General features: G+C 43.9%; 1 protein-coding gene and 1 long non-coding RNA gene across 5 annotated transcripts in view; one reads left to right on the top strand and one right to left on the bottom strand.

The window, feature by feature from the left end:
• Positions 1-22,535, top strand: part of LOC134339455 (uncharacterized) — a 76,053-nt gene that overhangs the window by 26,721 nt on the left and 26,797 nt on the right. The window contains exons 3-4 of one of the 2 annotated variants that reach the window (XR_010016402.1): positions 4,089-4,123; positions 6,689-6,757. This is a non-coding gene — a long non-coding RNA (uncharacterized LOC134339455). Of the gene's footprint in view, positions 1-4,088; positions 4,124-6,688; positions 11,427-22,535 lie in introns of those variants that run through there. The other variant, XR_010016401.1, reaches the window with a different exon arrangement.
• The window catches only part of LOC134339453 (sphingosine 1-phosphate receptor 2-like), a 48,941-nt gene continuing 38,901 nt past the window's right edge, over positions 12,496-22,535 (bottom strand). For all 3 annotated transcript variants that reach the window (XM_063035982.1, XM_063035983.1, XM_063035984.1), the window contains exon 2: positions 12,496-14,721. In XM_063035982.1, the coding sequence (XP_062892052.1) occupies positions 13,474-14,559 (1,086 nt within the window). In that variant the 5' untranslated portion in view covers positions 14,560-14,721 and the 3' untranslated portion in view covers positions 12,496-13,473. The remainder of the gene's footprint in view (positions 14,722-22,535) is intronic.

The raw sequence follows: 22,535 nt of genomic DNA, 5'->3' as shown, positions 1-22,535 counted from the left end.
ACTGGAGGTGAGGATTGGGCTGGTTCTGCTTGTTGCTGTGTGGCACCGTGGATGAGACTGTAAGGTTGCCCTGGCTGTACCAGGCTGCGAGCTCTGCGATGATCTGCCCCTCTGTGTGATGAGCTGGGGCTGAGGCTATGGGCCTGCTCCGGGCCTCATGTCTTGGATTCATTTTTGTTATGAACGCTGTTTGCTTGCTTTGATTGTTTGCAAAGTGTGTGTGTGTGTGTGTGTGTGTGTGTGCGTGTGCGTGTTTCTTTTTCTCTCTGTGCATTGGGTGTCTGTTGGTCTTTTTTTAAATGGTATTTTTCAGGTTCCTTGTTTTGTGACTGCCTGTAAGCAGACAAATCTCAAGGTTGTATAACTTAGACATACTTTGATAATAAATGTATTTTGAACTTAGATACTGCTTTCCAGAGGTCATACCTGAACCTCTTGTAACCCAGACTTGAATGCCTCTGACCGAGCCCTGAGCAGGTTGTGGATCTTATGGTTCAACCAGGGCTTCTGATTGGAGAAGACTCTGAATGATTTTGTGAGGACACAGTCATGTACAACTATTTTAATAGTGTCTTTGACTATCATGGTGTACTCATTCAGATCCACAGATGAGTTCTTGGACATGGCCCAGTCCACTGACCTGGAGCAATCCTGTAGCCGCTCCTCTCCTTCTTGCAACCACCTCTTTGTTGTCCTAATCTCTGGAGCTTTGCTCTTTAGCCTCTGCCTGTATGCAGGTAGGAGAAAGACAGACCCAAGAGAGCCCAAGTGAGTGCATAGTTCATTGGTCGGTTCATTTCCAGCCACCCCAGTATTATTAGTGTCACCACATCCTGTTCAAATGAACAACTCAGCTTTACACATTGACTGAGTTATATGTAGAATTTCACAAAACTACGAAGCAGGAGACCATCTGTCTTATCACCCCCACATTAAAGCAGCAACTCACGAGAGAGGGGAGTGATATTTGAGAGATGGTCCTGAAGCACAGAGAGCTTGTATAGCCAGTCTCTTGAGCTTCCTGGATTTCTTAGTGGCTCCGATCACATTCCTGTTTCATTTGCACTGCCCATTGAGTCCCATTAACGAAACAGAAGAGGATTGGTCATTGACTGGAGAACCTGGTGGGCTGATAGGAACAACTAGGAGCCCTGACATCTGAGCGCACAGAGTCTGGTGGGTTTTCAAGTACAGATATTCAATCTTTAGTGAACTGTTCCACCTTTACTCAGTCCGCTCCACTCCCAATCACACTTTCCACCTCATAGCTGTTCACTGGAACTCCTAACAGACTGTTTCCCTCAAGACTGCAAGTTGGGTTGCATTGTACTCAAGACCTTTGCAAAGCTGGAGCCACACAGCTGTTGAATTGTTTGCCTGAGGTCATTAACAGAGTGATGTCAGTCTGTAAATAAACTATAAAATACACAACAGTGAACCCAACAAGTATGGGGACTGAGTCAGGAAATTCACAGGGACATGAGGGATTCTGTAGATGCTGGAAATATGGATCAGAACATACAACATACTAGAGGGGCTCAGTGGCTCAGGCAGCATCTATGGAGGAAAATAAGTAGTTAACGTTTTGGGTTGAGAGTCTTCATCGGGTCCTGATGCTATCCATGATGTCGTTTTGACTCTTAAACCTACTCCAAGATAGATCTAACCCTTCCCTCCCATGTAGCCTTCCATTTTCAACCATGTGACCATCAAAGAATCTCTTAAATGTCCCTAATATATCTACCTCTACCAACACCCCTGGCAGTGTGTTCTACGCATCCACCATTCTCTGTGTAAAAAACCTGCCTCTGCATCCTATACTTTCCTTCCAATGCCTTAAAATGCTGTGTGTGTGTGTTGACCCAGGAATCCCAAGGTTGATTGCTGGTTTGTTTTGCTATTAAAGCTGAGCTTGAAGTTCACAGCCCTGCAAAAATTATAACTTGCTCCTCTGATCATTTCCAGTCACTGTTCGAAAACTTGACTGTGTCTATCCACAGGGGCTGAGGTATCTGCCATCACCAGGCCCTGTCTTCTATGCATGGGCCCTACCAATGTGTTTTTTTTGTTACCTCTTGGCCCTGTACCTTTGCTTGGGGCATGTCATCTAGTCCTTCTGCTGTCACTCTTCTTCTCATCCTTGAACACTGTCTCCCATCCCACTCTCTTGGCCCTTCCCTTTCTTGGACCCAGTAATCTTTCTCTGTACCAAGACTTCCCTGTCCCTGCCTCGTGTCTCTGGGTCCTGCACTATTTCGTCCAACCTAATGGCATGACCATCAATTTCTCTAGCCTCCAGTACTCTTTCCTCCTCCCCTTTCCTCTTGTTCCATCCCCCACTCATGCTCCCCACTTGCCTCTTCTTCTCACCTGCCTATCATCTCCCCCTGGAGCCCTTCCTCCTTCCCTTTCTCCCATTTCCTCTCCTATCAGATTCCCTCTTCAGCCCTTTAACTTTTCCACCTATTACCTCCCAACTTCTCACTTGACCACCCCTCCCCCACCCACCTACCTTTCACCTCACCTGACCACCTATCACCTTCTAGCTTGTACTCCTCCCCCCCCCACCTTTATATTGAATATACAAATTCCTGCACACACTCAAAATGCCGGAGGAACTTAACAGACCGGGCAGCATTGTCAGAAGGATCTCAGCACAAACCGTCAACTGTTTATCCATTTCCATAGATGCTGCCGGACCTGCTGAGTTCCTCCAGCACTTTATGTGTGTTGCTTTGGATTTCCAGCATCTACAGTCTTTCTGGTGTTTAAGATTACTGCAATGCACTCTTAGCAATCTAAGACAAACTTCACCTGCGCAAGAAATTCTATTTGTTTCCGCCTCCAACCTGATGGCATGAACATCGATTTCTCAAACCCATTCCAACATGTCAGTCCATGGCCTCCTCTGCTGCTGCGATGAGGCCACACTTAGACTGGAGGAGCAACACCTTGTATTCCGCCTGGGTAGCCTCCAACCTGATGGCATGAACATCGATTTCTCCAACTTCCGGTAATTGCTGCCCCCCTTCACCATTCCCCCAGTTCCATTTCCCTCTCTCACCTTGCCAATCATCTACCTCTGGTACTCCTCCTACTTCCCTTTCTTCCACGGTCTTATACCTTGTCCTATCAGATTCCCCCTTCTCCTGCCCTTTATCTCTTTCACTAATCAACTTCCCAGCTCTTTACTTCACCTCCCCCCTCCCAGTTTCACCTATCACCTACCACCTTGTACTTCTTCTTCCCCTCCTTCCACCTTCTTACTCTGACTTCTGATCTTTCTTTCCAGTACCGATGAGGGTCGCTATCCGAAACATTGACTGTGTACACTTTTCCATAGGTGCTCCCTGGCCTGCCGTGCTCCTACAGCACTTTGTGTGTGTTGCTAAGACAAATTTCAGCTCAGTCAAAATACTGCTGCTGGAATTTTAACTAAAACCAGGATGAGGAGCATATCACTCCCACCCTAGCTTCTTTGCGTTGGTCTCATGTATCTTTTAAATTGAGTTTAAAGTTCTCTTACTTGTCTTTAAAGCTCTCAGTGATCTGGGACCAGAGTACATCAGAAAATCACTTTTGTTTTATAATCCTGCTTGAGCTCTCTGGTCTTCTGCCAATCTCTTAAATGTAAACAATCTCCCTCAAAAGATAATGGGCCGGTCAGCTTTTTTGAACTATGCTCCTAAACTGTGGAACTCAACGCCAAAAATGTGAGGGAAGCAGACCCGGTTGACCCATTTAAACGCCAGCTCAAAACCTATTTATTTAACCGTGCTTTTAACTAACATCGCTTTGTCTTTTATTTTCATGACTGAATGGTACTTTATACCATTCACTTTGAAAAGTGAATGAAGGCCAAGCATTTGGAGGGCACACCACAATCAACGCCACACTGATGATATCTCCTTGCACGGTGACAAATGTCTGCAAGTAAATTGCAAAGACTGGGAAACAACTCAACCCGATTTTGAACTACATTGTCTGTATGAAAAGTACTCTCTATATGTATGTTACTATTATTATTATTCCTTTCCAGTCCTGATAAACGTGCTCAGTCTAAACATCGATCTTTCATCTCTCCGCAGATGCTACCTGACCTGTTTGGCTCCTCCTGCATTTGGTATGTGTTAATCTGTCTCTGTTTTGAGTTTTACCTTGGTTCCTGAGCAGTTTATAAATGTTGAAGTGACGCAGAACTGCTGTAGCTCTCTCAGCTTCTTAAGGGCATGTTTGTTTCATTGACTGGGTGATGCTACATCAGCTGTGATACAATATGACAAAAATGCAGTATTTGGAGCAAAGATTCGGAGAGGTCAAACTCTTATCAGCTCAGAATTTAAGGCTGAATAGAAGTGTGAATTTGCATGATTTCAGTGTTAATATCTATTAAGAAGGTGACTACAAAGGATGAGCATCAGATGTTTGCAACAGGAAATTAGATACGTACTAGATATGTAAGTGCGATCTTCATCAGGCCCAAGTCAAGCAGTTTCTTGGTACTGGTGTTAAAGCTGTGCTCATATTAGCCATGTGGTTAAGTGATGTGGAAAGCTGATAAAATGGAAGTACATACGGAGGAATGTGAGAGAAATAATTTCTGGTAAGCTTCTTGCTTTCTTTGTCTATTAGTGCCTAGCTAGAGTAGGAAGAACAGTTCCAGGATAACCGGTGAGTTCTTCATGTCAGATGTGGGAATTCTAGGAGACCTTGTGTTGTACATGCATTTTAGTAATGTGTTTGATAAAGTTCCCCATAATAGGCTTATTCAGAAAGTCAAGATGCATTGGATCCAAGGAAATTTGGCTGTGCTGATTCAGGATTGGCTTGCCCATTGAAGGCAGAGGGTGTTAGTAGATGGAACGTATTATGACTGAAGTTGGTGACCAGAGGTGTTCTGCAGGCATTGGTTCTGGGACCCCTGATCTTTGTGATTTTTACAAATAACTTAGATGAAGAAGTGGAAAGTAGGTTAGTAAATTTTCAGATGACACAAAAGTTGGTGGTGTTATGGATGGCGTAGAATGTAGTCATAGGTTACAATAGGACATTGGCAGGACACAATGCTAGGCTGAGAAGAGGGCGATAGAGTTCAACCAGGATAAGTATGAAGTGATTCATTTTAGAAGGTTGACTTTGAAAGCAGAATACAGGATTAATTGCAGGATTCTTAGCAGTTCTGAGGAGCAGATGGATCTTGGGGTCTACATCCATTGATCCCTCAAAGTTGCTGCAGAAGTTGATAGAGTTATGATGTGATAGAAGGTGTATGGTGTCTTGATCTTCATCAGTCGGGGGAATTGGGTTCAAGAGCCACAAGGTAATGTTGAAGCTGTATAAAATTCTGATTAGACCGTACTTGGAGTATTGTGTTCAGTTCTGGTGGCCTCATTATAGGAAAGATGTGGAAGCTTTAGAGAGGGCTCAGAGGAGATTTATCAGGACGTTGCTTGGATTAGAGAACATGTCTGATAAAGAAAGGTTGAGCAAGCTAGGGGTTTTCTCTTTGGAGAGGAGGATCAGAGGTGACTTGATAGAGGTGCACAAGAGATAAGAGGCATTGCTTGAGCAGATAGGCAGAGATTTTTCCCCAGTGTGGAAATGGCTAATACGAGGGGGCATAATTTCAATGTCTTTGGAGATAAGTATGGTGGGGATATCAGAGATAAAATTTTCTCACAGAGAGTGGTGAATGTGTGAAATGCCCTACCAGAGGTGATGGCAGAGACAGATACATTAGAGATTTTTAAAGAACTCTTAGATAGGCATATGGATGATAAAAAAAAATGGACGGCTATGTAGAAGAAAATGGTCAGATTGATTTTAGAGTAGTATAAAAGAATGGCACAACATCATGGACTGAAGGACTTGTACTGTACGGTAAGTTCTATGTTCTGAGTTCTTAATGCCTTTGGGGAAGTGCAACAAGGCAAGGGAATATCAGCAAATGAGAAAGTGTTCATTATGGGGAAGGACAGTTTCGGTGCTGTTATGTCCTGTTTTCTTGAGCTCTGCATGTTCTACCTAGCACTGCAGACAGGGTACGTGGTGCCAGAATGTGTGACAACATTTGTGAGCTGCCTCAGCACATCCCTAGGTGTGCCGGTTGTTAATGCAAATGACAGATTTCGCTGTATGTTTCGATGTACGTGTGATCAATAAATCTGAATAAAATCCGAATTTATGTTTAAATATTCCAAATAAAAGTAGGACGTTTGAAGCACCTTCAATTACTCCAAAAGACTGAGGTTTGGTAAAATACTGAAAGGCTTTTATTCGCTGTACAATACGACCTCCGCAGTGAGTGTCTGCCCCCGGACTGAGGGAGGAGCCACAGGGGCAGTCAGCAGAGGGGTGTGTCCAGACAGGTAACCGAGTTACAACATATATACATGGTTTACCACAACATTGTAGATCAGTTTGTTTAAAACTTATAATGGGGAATAATTTGCACAACTCTGTTTTGAATGCAATCAATGATTGAGCCTCCACAGCCTTACGAAGTGAAGATATATCTCATTGACACAATGGTCAAGCCTCTCCTCTAATTATGAAACTGTGTCGCTAGATTCTGGCTCTTGCAACTTCAGTTCTGCCTCTTTTCTGAGATTCTAAACTTGACTCATCCTTACCACATAACAAAATAACAGTACAAGAGTTTAATGCAAACCATTCCCCTGTGTCCCAGGTCCTCTGTTCAATCAACTGTGCCGTGCCTAGTGACCAGCATACAGCACAGTTTCCAACCAAGATCAAGGTGAGTGTTCTGCTGGTTATCATAATCTGCTTTTCGTGCCCAAATTATCTCTATGTTTTCCCTTATCTTTCTGGTCCCATTACTCCTTCACTTCACCCTTCCATGCCCTCATGGCCTGCCCATCACCAACACCTTCCTCTTTCTGGTTCCCCACCTCCTTCCTTTTATTCAATGGTCTACTCTCCTCTCCTGTCAGATTGCATGTTTTTCTTTCCTTTGCCTCTTCCACCAATCACCTCCCAGCTTCCCACTTCACTCTTTACCCCACCTAGCCTTCTTCTCCCCCCCTTCACCTAGATTCACTTATCACCCACCAGCATATGCTCATTCCCTTCCCCTTCCCTTTCCCTTTCACTTTCGCTCTGGCTTTCAGTCCCGATGAAGGGGCTTGGCCCGAAATGTCAGCTGATCATTTCTCTCTGTAGATGCTGCCTGACCTGCTGAGTTTCTCTAACAGGTTTTTTGTGTTTGTGTTTCTGTTTCTAACATTGGCAGACTTTCTTACATCTTCATGTAGATGGTATTAGTGTTGTAAGGTTGCTATAACAAACTTGAGAGATTGTATATTAGAACTTCAGTATATCGAAGAATTCTGCAAATGGTGTATCCCATGGTCCCCTTGTCCTATGGCTGGTTAATGTGACCTTCAGCAGTCATAGCCATTTTTCATTGTGAGGGTACAATTCCATCCATTGGTGGTTTACTTCCCCCCTTGAGGTACGCAGACCAGTGTTATCATGGCTCCTTCACGCCTAACTCGATCAAATGCTGACGCTGTCAAGGGCAGATATTTTCACCTAGTCTGTGATTGTGACTGACCATTTAGTTAGAGCAGGGGGTTCCTAACCTTTTTTATGCCATGGGCTAATGCCATGGTATTGAAGGCCTATGTGAGTCAGCTGTCTGGTATTTTGCAGCACCTTTACAATTTGAGTCTGAGTCTGGAAAAGATACCGGTGCAATGGAAGACTCCTGTACCAAAGATGGTGACTCCATCTGAATTGAATGACTACTGAAAAATTGCCGTCACTTCTCACGTGAAGAAGGTGCTGGAGAGGCTGGTCCTGATTTATCCTGGACAAAAAGTGAGATCTTCATTGGACCCTCTACTGTTTGCCTACCAACCTCATGTGGGAGTGGATGATACCATCATCTACCTATTGTAGAGAGCTCATTCCCACTTAGAAGATGCTGGTGGCACTTTGAGAACCACATTTTTTGATATCTCTAGTGCCTTCAATACAATCCAGCCACTTCTTCTGAGCGAGAAGCTGTAAAGGATGGGTGCAGACAAATCCTCTATCTCTTGGATTACTGACTACCTGACAGATAGACTCCAGTTTGTACGGCTGGCTGATTCTCTGTCTGAGATACTGGTGAGAGGCACTGGAGGATCACAAGGGACTCTCCTGTCTCTGTTTCTGTTCACCCGGTACACCTCAGACTTTCAGTGCAAATCTGAGTTTTGTCACTTGCAGAAGTTCTCTGATGATTCTGCAGTGGTTGGGTATATCAGAGATGGGCAGGAGTCAGAGTACAGAGGACTGGTGGATAAGTTTGTGGAGTGGTGCAGGTGGAATCACCTGCTCCTGAATGTGGTTAAAATCAGGGAGATGGTGATTGATTTTAGGAGGAAGAGGACTGTGACGAGTCCTGTATCTATTCTGGGAGGAAAAGTTGTGGTGGTGCAGGAGTACAAATACCTGACTGGAAAACCAACACAAAGGTTGTTTACAAGAAGGGGATGAGCAGATACTATTTTCTAAGGAAGGTGAGATCCTTCACCGTGTGCAGATGTTGGAGATATTTTACCAGTCAGTTGTAGCGAGTGCAGTCTTCTTTGCAGCTTTATGTTGGGGGAGCAGCATCGGTACTGATGATGCAAAAAGACTAAATAAGCTCCATCAAAAAGGCTGGATCTGTCCTTGGCTAAAACCCGGACTCTTTTAAGTTAGTGGTGGAGAGATCACTGAACAGTTATCCATCATGGACAATCAGGCACATCCTCTCCACGACCTACTGCATAAACAATGGAGAACCCTTTCGAATAGGCTCATTCTGTCACAAGGATAGTTACAGAAAACTTTTCCTACCAAATGCAATAAGCATATAGAATAGTTATCTCTGTGTGACAGGAGAACACACATCATAGTACAATAGACTCTGTTTTATTATTTTGTACATTATTATTGCACAGTATTGCACATTGGTAAATTATCATGTATATTATTACTCTGTGCTTTATGAGTAGTTAATTTTATTATTATATTTATTATTATTTTTAAGTGTTGCTGCTGTAACAAAATAATTTCCCTCCTGGGATAAGTAAAGTACTTACTATTATTATTATTAAACATAGAGTCCGTGGACCCCAGTTTGGGAACCCCTGAAAGAGGTTGTGTTTTAAGGAGCATTTTAAAGGGAAAGGAGCAGGAAAGCAATAAAGTGTAGCAACACACACAAAAAACGCTGGTGAACGCAGCAGGCCAGGCAGCATCTCTAGGAAGAGGTACAGTCGATGTTTTGGGCCGAGACCCTTCGTCAGGACTAACTGAAAGAAGAGCTAGTAAGAGATTTGAAAGTGGGAGGAGGAGGGGGAGATCCGAAATGATAGGAGAAGACAGGAGGAGGAGGGATGGAGCCAAGAGCTGGGAAGTTGATTGGCAAAAGGGATACGAGGCTGGAGGAGGGAGAGGACCATGGGACGGGAGGCCTAGGGAGAAAGGGGGAGGGGTGGAAAACCCAGAGGATGGGCAAGGAATTGTCGTGAGAGGGATAGAGGGAGAAAAAAGAGAAGGGGGGGAGAGAGAGAGAGAGAGAGAGAGAGAGAGAGAGAGAGAGAGAGAGAATAAATAAATAAATAATGGATGGGGTACGAAGGGGAGGTGGGGCATTAACGGAAGTTAGTGAAGTCAATGTTCATACCATCAGGTTGGAGGCTACCCAGATGGAATATAAGGTGTTGTTCCTCCAACCTGAGTGTGGCTCCATCTTGACAGTAGAGGAGGCCGTGAATAGACATATTGGAATGGGAATGGGACGTGGAATTAAAATGTGTGGCCACTGGGAGATCCTGCTTTCTCTGGCGGACAGAGTGTAGATGTTCAGCAAAACGATCTCCCAGTCTGCGTCAGGTCTTGCCAATATATAGAAGCCAATAAGGTGTAGCTCCAGATTTTAATCCTCAGAAGTAATTTGGGATTAATTTCCATCAAATATAGAGACTAGGAAGGGGGTATCTCAGAAGTTATTGTCTGAATGTTACAGAAATAAAGAGTTGAAAATAGACAGGGTGTGAAACTGGGCCAACACTCAGAATGAATATTGAAGGCCTAGGTTTTGGAATGTAAGAGACTACACAGTATGTGTAGTGGGAGTAGTAAGAGTCCTTACAGTACTTGGGTTAGTTCAACCTCAACAATCTGCAAAACACTTCATGGTTTCCAGAGAGGAAAATTGTAGCAAGAGGGAAGAACCAGAGACAGAGACTAATTCAACATGGTGCATGGTGATGAGTTTTGATATACTGAATAGAGACTTAGACCCACCCTGCTGCTTCACAAGTTGAGTGGCTATTGATGTGTTGTATGGTGGATGGATTATACAGTCTCTCTCCAGAGCACTGATTAAATTATATGTTAAATCTCAAGGTGCAATAACAAACAAATGCTCCTCTGATAGAGGGGAGATACAGAGGGAATGGTGCATTGTCAGAGAAAATAAGAAATGAAAGAAACAGGAACAATAAATACTGGTCAGCATGGATGAATTAGGCCGAAGGACCTATAGCTGTGTGTTGTATTACTCTTATGACTTCATGAATAAGTTGATTTAGGTTAATATCACAGAATACAACCTGAAATTCTTCCTCTTCACAGACAGCTACGAAACAAGAGAGCCCACAGAATGAATGATAAAACATTGACGCCCTAAATCTCCCCTCTCTACCCAACCTTCTGTTCCATCTTCTAGTTTTGGCCTTGACATAATTTTTCTGTTCTTTTCCCCTACTGGGAAGTAGTGGTGAGGGACAGCTGCGTTGTTGGAAATGGAATCCTTCAGGTAGGACATTGACATTTCCTTTCTGTGGGAGATTCAAAAGATCCCATGGAATTATTAGACAAAGAGGAATATTTTGTGGGACCATGGATGTGCATGGAACTTGGAACCAAGTGTTGATAAAGTTTCAGCTGACAACACAATTCAGAGATACTCAACTCTGCAGAACTTAGTGACATTTTGAAAACAAGGCAGGCACGGTTAAACGCAGCCTATTCTCTCTTCAAAAGGGAACTGCTAAAAAGTGAACTGTGAACATAAAGTGTGGGGTCGGGGTTGGTAGGTCCCCTGAGCCCATTCTGCCTCTTAAGAAGATAATAGCTGACATGAGATTTAGAAAGTCCTTGCAACTTAATGGTGCACCCACGTATGTTCTAGATTTTCAGCCTTCTTGTAGTCCGAAAGATGTTATCAGCCACTATTTGACTGTCACCTCTCATAGCTGTTTCTCGCTGTATTCTGAGCAACAAGCTTTCATATCCTGCTTTAATTCTGTCTGTATTTCAGATACACACTCGCTTACTTGGTGTTAGGTACAAGGCTCAATACCAGCATGAAAAAGAAAGAAATGGAAATCAGACTACAGAGGGGACCTCTCACAAAGCGTTAGTGTTAAATCATCCCAAATCAAAGCCCAGTCCCACCCCGCCCGCCCCTTGAAAGCCACATGGAAAAACTACAAATCCAGAGTTTCTCAGTGGTCTAGTTTTTGAACCCAGAGTCAGAAACCATGCTTAGAGATGTTCTTTAGAAAAAGTTTATTTTTCATTCATTTCGTTTTCAGTGAACAGACCCCCAATGGGATCTCGTACCGTTTACTATTCTATATTTGGCATTTTATTAAACATTAGGTATTTAATACTGCCTTTAGCTGTAGTGTTGTCACTTAAACATTGTAACTGCACAACCTATTGTTTCACCTTCATTGAAAGGGCAGTCCACCTAACTGGCCATGGATGTCCCACCCAATTCATTCTCATTAACTTCCTCCAAAACAACATCATCATAGAAAATGCTGGAATTTTGGCTGAAGTCAAGGCAGGGAAAGGCTGATGAAAACACTTTAACTGTGTCCATCTTTAACTTTGTCACACAAGGAAAAGGAGGTCACAACACCAATGAAGCTTTCACCCGCAGGCTTAAGTGTAATTTTAATAGAAAGATAATTCTAACATGTTCAGTGTTGAACTGCACATCTTTCCCCAAAGATGGGGGTGAAAGATTGGGGAGAAAGGAGCCAGGGTTCTCTCAGGGATAGAAATTCTGATGTGGGGACTGATTCCACGTAAAGGGTTAAATGCCAAGTCAAGTGCAGGCTGCCCTCTCAATCTTAGAGCTGTGCTTTGTCTTTACAAATCCAGTGTCTGGCCGAACAGCGATGATTCCTGAAATGTGCACAGAAACTTTTGAAATAAAAGTTCACTTGGAGACTGTTTCAAAGTGAGTGTAAGGAAGAGGGACAGTTGCAACAAGCAGCATGTGCATATTTCAAAGAATTGTAAAGACAAATATTTCTAAATTGCATGTATCACATTTAAAACAGAACTGAAACATGAATATTAAATCAGAGATGAGCAGCAGTAACACATCTTTAATCTCCATATATCACGAATCAAATTCAATGCGTCAGCCATTCTTCTGTTGCCAAGGCAATAGTCTGAATAGGTTCTGCTCATTGATTCTTTTTTTTTCTGGGATGTGTATGTTGTTGGCCTTCATTACCCATCTCTAAATGCCCCCAAGGAACGAGTGCCCTTTAAGAACTGCAGCGGTCTGTGTGGTAAATGAACTGCACGGTGCTACTGGATAGCGAGCAATAAAGACTACCACTGTCCATTTCTAATAAGCTGGGATAACAATTGCACAGTTATGCTGCTTTAAGGGTGACCCAGGTCATGCCAGGGTCACTGGGTACTGTGACTAGTTTTACACAGGGGCATTTGCGGTGGACCAGAAATGGGGGGTGAGGAGGGCTGTTAGAGGAGAGTGGACCGTAGGAGATAGGGAGGGAGGAGGAGACCCAGGAGGAGGTAATCGGCAGATGAGAGAGGCATAAGGCCAGAGTGGGGAATGAGAGGGGGGGGAGACGGAAATATATTTCTACTGGAAGGAGAAATCATTATTCATGCCGTCAGTTTGGAGGCTAACCAGACAGGGTATAAGATCTTGCTTCTCCTCGCTGAGGGTGGCTTCATCTTGAATGGTCTGTGTTTTTGTACCAATGCCCACACAAATTATTTTATTTCCTCCCTTCTGCAATGCATTATTAACACATGTGGCCTCCTGGTGACCTTCGACCCATTGGATGTGGGCCAGTCATTATGTTGGTGAAATACATTCTCAGAGTGCTCTGGTCACGTCGCAAAGTCTTGACAACCCATTATTCCTGGTGTGGCTGAAGAAGACGTTCTCTTGGCAAGGTTATTTCCTTTTGATGGGCTGGTGGCAAATGAGTTCCAGGATAACAAAAACAAAATCCCACTGGTCAGCTGATGTAGTTAGACTGGGTGTCAGATCCAACTCGTCTCCTGTAGTAGAGAGATAGCTGGCATGGGGATTGACCAAGGCCATGTGCGAGGAGCTAGAGTGTAGAATGCATGGGCTAATTGTGCCTCTGACCTTGACCCTCACCACCTGGCCCTTGTAAACCACAGGCATCACACAAAGGTGGTACATTCTGGCATCGTTGGTGACTCTAGTGTCGTGTGTTTATGGTAAGACCGATTCAAGGTACTGCCGTGGCGAAGTGTGGGGAAGCAAGATGCCATCCGAGCTTTTTTGTCCATCATTGAGCAACAGCAGAGAACATGCAGGAATGCCCTGCGCATATCCCTGCTCCTCAGGGTGTAAATGATGGGGTTCATGGCAGAGTTGAGGGTGGCCAGGCCCAGAAAATACTCAGCTTTGTACAGGATCTTGCAATCACTCCCCTTGTAGGCAAAATCTAGCAGCAAAATGATGAAGGTGGGTGCCCAGAAGACAATGAACACACCAAGGACAATGGTCACGGTCTTCAACAAGGCCAGGGTCTGTGGGGCTGCTGTTTCACAGTGGCTAGATCGTACAATCAGGTAAATCCGCACGTACAGGATGACGATGGATAGCAGGATGATGCTCAGGATGGTAATACAGAATAAGATGTAGTTCTTGGAGAAGAGAGGGAGGACGGTTGAGCAATTACTCAGGTCACACATGCAGTTCCAGCCCATGATTGGCAACCCACCCAGCAGCACTGAGACAATCCAACAGCTTCCAATCAGCAGGCACATTCGACTGTTCTTGTCACTGTTGTACAGTTTCACCTTCACAATGGCAGCATGTCTCTCAATGGCGATGGCCAAGAGGCTGAGGACCGAGGCCGACAGTGCAATGAACATGGTTCCCTCTCGGAAAAACCACTGCAGTGGGGTCAGAGTCATGGTCCGGCCGCCTGAGAAAACAAGGTTGAAGATGTAAGCAATGCCCGCAAACAGGTCTGACAGTGCCAAGTTGCCAATGAAGTAGAACATGGCCGAGTGGAACTTCTTGTATCTACAGATAGCCACGAGGACCAGCAGGTTTTCAAGGATGATGAAGGAACACAGAATGATGAAGATAACAGACACGACACTCAGGTCCTTTGACTTGTACTTGTCTTCACGAAGCTTACCAGTCAGGTTATAGTAAAAACTGATTAAGTTCTTGTTGTAGTAATTGCTGAAGGAGCCCACAGGCACCTGGCACGGTCCAGACTTCTCATCCATTTCTACAGAAGTCTCTGGCAGCTGTCGGTGGCCGATTCCCTCATGGGCATAATGGGTTCTGAGTTGTAATCCCACTGTCAGACAGAGGTGTGAAGGTTGCAGCTTGGATGCGATCCTAAAGTGTAAACTTCACATAGAGCTGCCATTGTGGTTCTCCATCACCTGTAAAATCAACAAAAGACTGATTATATCAAATGTAGCTAACCAATTAACATTAACATTCTGCAACATTTCCTATTTAATACCATTAAGGTCTTATTTTCCACTGAGTCCACACTGGGTCGTAACAGTAACCCCATCAACCCCATTCCCTGTAATACCTTTTATCTCACCCCACCCCACTTCTTCTTCTACTCACTAACACCAAGGGTTATTTATAGTGTCCATTTGACCTACCAACAGCGCTTCTTTGGCACATGAGAGAAAACCAGAGCATCCGGGGAGGGATGGTGGTGGAGGGAAACCATATAGTTACAGGGAAGAGTGTGCAAAGCCTCAGACACTTATGGCGCCTAATGTCACGATTGAACGAGATCACCGAAATGGTGAGGCAGCAGCACTGACTGCTGCATCTTTGGGGTAGGTGAATGGAGGAGGCAAGGGTAAAGTGAGGATACAAGCCCTTGCCGTTAGATTCCAGGGGCACAGAGAAGGAGATTCTTGTCTGTGTCCTCCTACATCAGGCATCTATCCTTGAGAGCTAAGTTGCATGGGCCAGCTGGACTCCAGGCTATGCCTCTATAAAAGGTGGCTCTCTTGTCATTTCCTTACTTACCTGGCTGTGGAATGGAGTACGGATAAAAGAGGAATAAGATTCTAATACCCCAAATGTTGTCATTGACCAGAGTACTCCCGCTGATGCATATCATTGGTTGCTACAGATCCCAAGGAGCTTGTTGTGAACCCCAATCCAAACACAATGGTGCATTGCAATGCTTCTGAATTTTTGTATTACATCTAATCTTATTTACCAAGTATCTGCCGGCAAAGCTTCACTAGAAACTTGACTCTATCAACCAAACAAACAACATCAGTTTAGTTGAAAGGCATTGCTGCTGGTTGGGCCTGACTTGGCCTGCATCACTTTATATCCGCAGTCCTGTAACAGACTTGGCCCTCTGAGATCTAAAATCCCACTAGCATTGACCACAAAGAACAATTTCATTCTTCTTGACCTCAGCACAAGGATCCAGTCAGTAAATGGTCCCGTATGAGGCCACTTCCTGTCACACGATCTCTCCTGCTCAAGCAGATGCAGAGAAGGGGCCCAATATAGGTTGTGGCAAGGTAGAGAGTACAGTGAGCTGGATAGGTGAAGACTGGTGAACTGGTATGGGGAGACCAGGTTTGAGGGGTCAGATTTTATTTCGAGAATTACTTTCAAACACTGCCAAGCAGCTAGAAAGGCTAAAGCCACTGATTAGTCACCACAAACTGCCTTGATCTAAACACAAATAGCAAGCTCAGCATTTCTTCAGACATATGTCTGTGTACTAATTCCAAAAATAACAATTCAGCATTCCTATCCTTCCTATAAGACCATATATTTTCTTCTTCAGGCAGCCCCCCACCCCCACGCCAGTCTGTGCACCAAGAGACTGAAGAAGTCAATATATGACCTACAGATTCTGCAATAGGTAGGGCAGGAGATGCCTGACAGAATGAGTGGAAGGGGAAGAATGGGAGATATCACACTCCTACTGTTATGATTGGTGTTCTTTGTACTCCCAGCAAAGAGATATCTGGTTCTCAGTATCTTCCAGATCTTCTTGTTCTACTTTGAACAGTCAAAGAGTCACACAGCGTAGAAAGAGGCCCTTCAGCCTAACTGACAAGAATTCCCATAAGTCAGTTGGAATGTTATTTTTTTTCATCTGATAACCTTGTACTAATGCATAGCTTGAAGTAGAGCACTTATTTTGGGAGTGTAGTGTCAGTTCCTGAAGCACGTTCATCCACTGAAACTGTAATTGGAGCCTCAATAATGCAATTGTTCACCCTGGAGATCATGCCACATTGCTTTGTTTTTTTCCTGCCAGTCAGCTTGGATAATTCTATAGTGGTAACTTTAGCAGTATCTCTCTGATGCTGTGTGGTGCCTACTATAGGTAGTTCATGTCTCAAAAGCAAACACAAGGTTGGCCATCAGAGTTGCATGGTGGACCATGTGTTTGGTGTTGGGTTAATCCCAGTCATCAAACACCTATCCTCAAGCTCCCAAAGACAGCCTGGTGCAATGGAGATGTCAGGGAAATTCACCATCAATGCCTGCTTTCACCAACTTGAGAGTTTAAGATGGCATTGGTGATGCCCAGCAATTACTTACCAGTAGCAAAATACAAAACAAAGAAAACTACTAAACACTTTATTAATAACACTTTCTTAATAATAATCACCACTAACAATGGAGAGGTATACAGAGGTGAGCAGAGGTGGAAGGAGTAAGGGAAGTTCTGATGTCTGATTGATTTAAGCACTGGGCCAAATTGGAAAGGTCAGGTACAGGCTGCATTGTGAATTCTGGGTCCAGGCCCCAAAGCTGTCCAAGAGCGAAGAACAACCTGATTTAAGCACAGGGCCAGATTGAAATGGTCAGAGTGTCAGGACCGGAGGCAAGTGACAGGCCAATTCTGCCTGGTCCTGCTCGCTACTCCGTGATGTTCACTCAGCTCCAGACTGAACCGAGGCCGTGCCCTGCTCCAGCTGCAGTGATGCCTGGCTTCATGTCTTTTGTACAACTTCAGTTCTGAAAGCTATTTGCTTACTTATATTGTTTACATGAATTTTTTTTTCTCTCTGCGCATTGGGTTCTCTTCTTAATGGGTTCTTTTGGGGTTTCCTTGTTTTGTGGCTGCCTGTAAGGAGTGAATGTCAAGGTTATATAATGTATACATAGTTTGATAATGAATGTACTTTGAACTTTGAGAGTTGTGTGTATGGGCTCTTGTCATAGACCTTTATAATTGGGAGCCAATATCATTCAGAAGGTGCTTTGTGTTACAAATATTTCATCAAAAAGGCATTCATTCCCTTTGGTGAACAACTCAATGACTCCCTGGATGACATGGTAGAGTAGTGGTTAGTGCAATGCTTTACAGTACCATGAGTAATCCCTGGTGCTGCCTGTAAAGGAGTTTGTACACTTTCCCTGTGACTGTGTGGGTTTCCTCCAGGTGCCCTGGTTTCCTCCCACAGGCCAAAGGTTACGGTTAGTAAGTTGTGGGCATGCTATGTTGTCAATGGAAGCATGGCGGCACTGGTGGGCTGCCCCTAGCAAATCCTTGGACTGTGTTGGATTTCAAAATTCAACATAGTCATTGTAATGAGCAATAACAAGTGCAATGGAGACAAAATAATTGCTAGCCTGGATCCGATGCAGGGCAAAAAATAAAATAAGAGAAAGAACACAATAATAATAAACACAACAAATATAAGTTCTTAAGATTGCTTATATACATAGATTGACTGTATGTCCATAAAGATGCCAGGCTATACACTAGGTGAGCGACTGGAAATAATAAAGTAGTGGTGGAATTAGTGGGTGGAGATGTTGATCAGCCTTGCCACTTAGGAAAAATAACTTTTTGAGTCTGGATTCTGGTGTGGATGCTACTCCCTGCTGGGAGTAGGACAAACAGTTTGTGAGCAGTCTCTTTCAACATTTCAATGTATGGTCCATGTGGCAAATAAAGCTACTCTTCAAATCTTTAAAGGGTTCATCCACCAAACATGCATAGGAGTATGGAGGGCTAAGGTCCCGGTGCCGGTGCATGTTGATGGGTCTAGGCAGTTTAAGTGGTTCAGCACAGACTAGATGTGCCTTTAGTTTCTTAGAGGTTTGCAAAGATTTGGCATGTCATCTAAAACTTTGACAAACTTCTGTAGATGCACAGTATAGAGTTCACTGACCGAATCATGGCCCGGTATGGAAACACCAATGCCCTTGAACAGAAACGTTCACAAATACTGGATACAGCCCAGTCCATCATGGGTAAAGCCCTCCCCGTCATTGAGCACGTCTACAAGGAGCACCATTGCAACATTCATCATCAAAGACCCTCACCATCCAGGATCTTCTCTCTGCTGCCATCAGGAAGGTGAACCAGGAGCCTCAGGTCCCACACCACCAGGTTCAGCAACAGTTATTTCCCCTCGGCCAGCAGGCTCTTGAAACACAGGGGACAACTTCACTTAACTTTATTCACCCAGCATTGAACAGATTCCTATGGATTCACTTTCACAGACTCTACAACTCATGTTCTTGATATTTATTTTCTATTTATTGTTATAATTTTCTTTGTTTTCTCTTTTTGTATTTGCACAATTTGTTGTCTTTTGCACATTGGTTGTTTGTCTTTGTTGTGTGTGGCCTTTCATTAATTCTGTTGCGTGCCTTTGTGTTTATTGTGAATGCCTACAAGAAAATGAAATTTAGGGTGTGACATATATGTATAAATTTACATTGAACTTTGAGTTGTTGAAATGGCTGAGTGGAGCCTTTTGTCTGCCCAGGAGAGTCAGCGTCCTCAGGAGAGAGAGAAGTATGCTTTGGACAGGGTAGAGCAGTATCTTGTCCTGTCTTGTCCATACTGCACCAACCGCCGCCACTGGGCATAAATGTGCAGGAGCAATGTGTGGTTGAGTGCCTTGTTCAAGGACACAACACACTGCCTGGGCTGAGGCTCGAACTCACGACCTTCAGATCACTAGTCCAATGCCTTAACTACTTTGGCCACGCGCCCAAGCGAAGAAGAGAAGAACACAGATCAGCTGAAAAGTTGGGTGGAGCAGTGGCAGATAGAATTTAATCCTGACTGTGCCATGTCAGGTTCTGGTGGCTCATATGGAGTGAGTGGCAGCGACTTTAGGAGCACTGATGTCAAGAGGGACCTTAAGGCCCAAGTCCGTAGTTCACTGAAAGTGGAAGCATAGGTGGATAATTTGGTGAAGACGACAGATAGAATGCTTGCTTTCTTAGGAGATGGGATGTCATAATGATCCTGCACAAAACATTGGCTAAACTGCACTCAGAGTACTGCATATAATTCTAGATTGCATAGCTCAGAGAGGTTGCGATTGCATTTTGTGAACAAAATTCACCAGGGTGTTGCCTGGAATGGAGGGCTGTAGTTAGAAGGAGAAATTGGATAGGGTGGCTTTATTCTCATCAGCATTTAGGAACATGAGCAATAGTCTCTTGAGGTTTGTAAAGTTATGAGGGGCACAGATAGAGTAAACAGAATCTTCTTTTCCAGAGGAATCTAAAACTAGAGGTTGCAGGTTTAAGGCGTGAGGGTGAAATTTAAAGGAGATATCCTAGGAGGAGTTGTTCATTCAGAGGGTGAAGAGAACATGGAACAAGCTGCCAAAGGAAGCAAATGCACTTGCAATGTTTAAAAGACATTGTAAAGATACATAGTTTGGAAAAGTATAGAAGGTTAAGGGTCTAATGCAGGCAAATGGGATTAGTGTAAATGGTATAATTAGCAATAATGATGTGTGCTGAAAGGGTCTGTTTCTGTGCTATGATTCCATCATTCAGGGGAACTGTTCTCCACATTCACAAGGGCCAAACTGTCTACCTGTGTGCCACTTTCAGCAAACTACAGATTTGAACACCAATACTTGTAATGTCCCTGCTAATTGCTCCATATGTGCTACCTTCGATTCTCCTTGGGGACTGCACTCCAGGGAGAACTGGCACCTTCAGGAGAGGGAACTGTACTCCAGGAAAGGTCACCATATACAAGAAAGGGAAATATACCCCAGTCTGAGTCAACACTGTTCAGATAGACAGAAATGTTGATTGGATGTTGTTGGTTCATGAAAGTGATTCCAGGATTGAAAGGCTTGTCATATGAAGAGTGTTTGATGACTCTACACCTGTGTTCACTGGAATTCAGAAGAATGAAGGGTGACCTCATTGAAATCTGTTGAATGGTGAAAGGCCTTAATAGAGTGGATGTGGAGAGGAAGTTTCCTATGGTGGGAGAGTCTAAAGATCACAGCCTCAGAATAGAGGGGCTTCCTTTTAGAACACAGATGAGGAAGAGAGTGGTGAACCCGTGGAATTCGTTGCCACAGGCGGCTGTGGAGGCCAAGTCATTGGAGTATAGTTAAAGCAGAGGTTGATAGATTCTTGATTAGTCAGGGCAAGAAGAGATACGGGGAGGAGGCAGGAGATTGAGGCTGAGAGAGAAATGGATCAGCCATGGTGAAATGGTGGAGCAGACTCAATGGATCAAATGGCCTAATTCTGCTCCTACACCGTAAGATCTTATGGATGGGATTAGCACTTTTGAAATATAAAACCCAGCAAAGAGCAGATGGGTTGAATAGGCCATTTCTACAATATATGATCAACACTGTATGATGAACAATGCTATTCACTGAGCTTCTTGCTCTTGATAAGTAGCTTCAGAGGTCTGAAACACTTGTGTGAACAATATACAAAATATGCCTGTCCCATGTGTCGAAATCTGTGCTTAATTTCCAGTTGGCAGTCTGGGGCTGGGTAATCCTCTGGGAGATGGAGAATCATAGAGTATTCAGAAAGAGACGCTCAGTCCATTGTGTCTGTGCCAGACATGGAAGATTTTCCAGCCTGATTCCTCCTTTCAGCACTCGGTCTGTAGCCCTGCAAGTCATTCTGCCCTTTCACACAATCTTCCAGCCTTCTCACTCCCTCTGGATAAACAAAAAATCCTTATCTTGTCTCTCATCCTTCTACCAGTTGTATCAGTGTGCCCGGACTTGTGATGGCTCCATCTAGGCCCCTCAGTTTATACAAATCAATTAAATGTCCATACATCTTCTTTTGTTCCACAGAAAACAACCCCAGCCTGTCTAATCTTTCCTTACATTTATAATTTTGCAGTCATGGCAGCATCCTTATAAATCTCCTATATAATCCCTTAAATGCAATCATATAATCCCAATAATAGTGACCAAAACTAAACATGCAATTCAAGCTGTCGTCTAACTACTTAGTTTTGTAAACAACTCTAGTATAACTTTCCAGTTCTGACATTTTACGTCTCATTAATTAAGGCAAACATCCCATTTTCCTTTTTAAAATCCTTATTTACTTGTTCCGCTACACTTAGTGATTTATTTATGTAGATGATGAGGACTTTTTGTCCCCGAATATGCCTTTTTTTTTCTTTTGTCTTACTTCACCTTCCTAAAAGTATTATCTCATATTTCTCTGGATCAAATTTCATTTGCAGCAAGAAACAGTCTGCTGGAGAAACTCAGCGGGAGGAAGAACCATGGTGGGAAAGGAACTGTCAGTGTTTCGGGGCGAATCCCCTGCCTCGTTGACGATTCCTTTTCTCCTGCAGATGCTGCTTGTCAAGCTCGGTTTCTGCAGCAGATTCTCGTTGCTCCAGATTACAGCTTCTGCAATCTCGTGTCTCCTAATTTCACCTGCCATTTTTCTGCCCAACCCTGTATCCTCCTGGAACCTTAATCACTTCACTGTGAAGCACTTTTGTTTTGCGTCACCTGAATATTCTTTTATTATTCCCCCCCCCCCCATGTTTAGATACAAGATGTTTACACAGGGGTGTCACAGTGGCATAGTGGTTAGCATAACGTTATTATAGTGGCAGTTACAAGAGTGGGCTTTGTACATTCTTCCCGTGACCGTGTGGGTTTCCTCTGGGTGTTCCAGTTTCTTCCCACATTCAAAGCACATAGGGTTAGGGTTTAGTGAGTTGTATACATGCTACGTTGGCACCAGAAGTGTAGTGGCACTTGTAGGCTGCCCAGCGCAATCCTCGCTGATTTGACACAAGTGATGCATTTCCATAAGACTATAACAGACAGGAGCAGAATTAAGCTACTCAGCCCATTGAGTTTGCTCTGCCATTCCATCAAGGCTGATTTATTATCCCTCTCAACCCTATTCTCCTGCTTTTCCCCATGCTCTTCGACTCTGATTAATGAAGAACCTATCAACCTCCACCTTAAAT

The sequence above is a fragment of the Mobula hypostoma genome, chromosome 29, assembly GCF_963921235.1.
Source record: "Mobula hypostoma chromosome 29, sMobHyp1.1, whole genome shotgun sequence".
NCBI classification, from domain to species: domain Eukaryota; kingdom Metazoa; phylum Chordata; class Chondrichthyes; order Myliobatiformes; family Myliobatidae; genus Mobula; species Mobula hypostoma.
The sequence above is the reverse complement of the archived record's forward strand: the minus strand, read 5'-3'. Positions and strand labels throughout refer to the sequence as shown.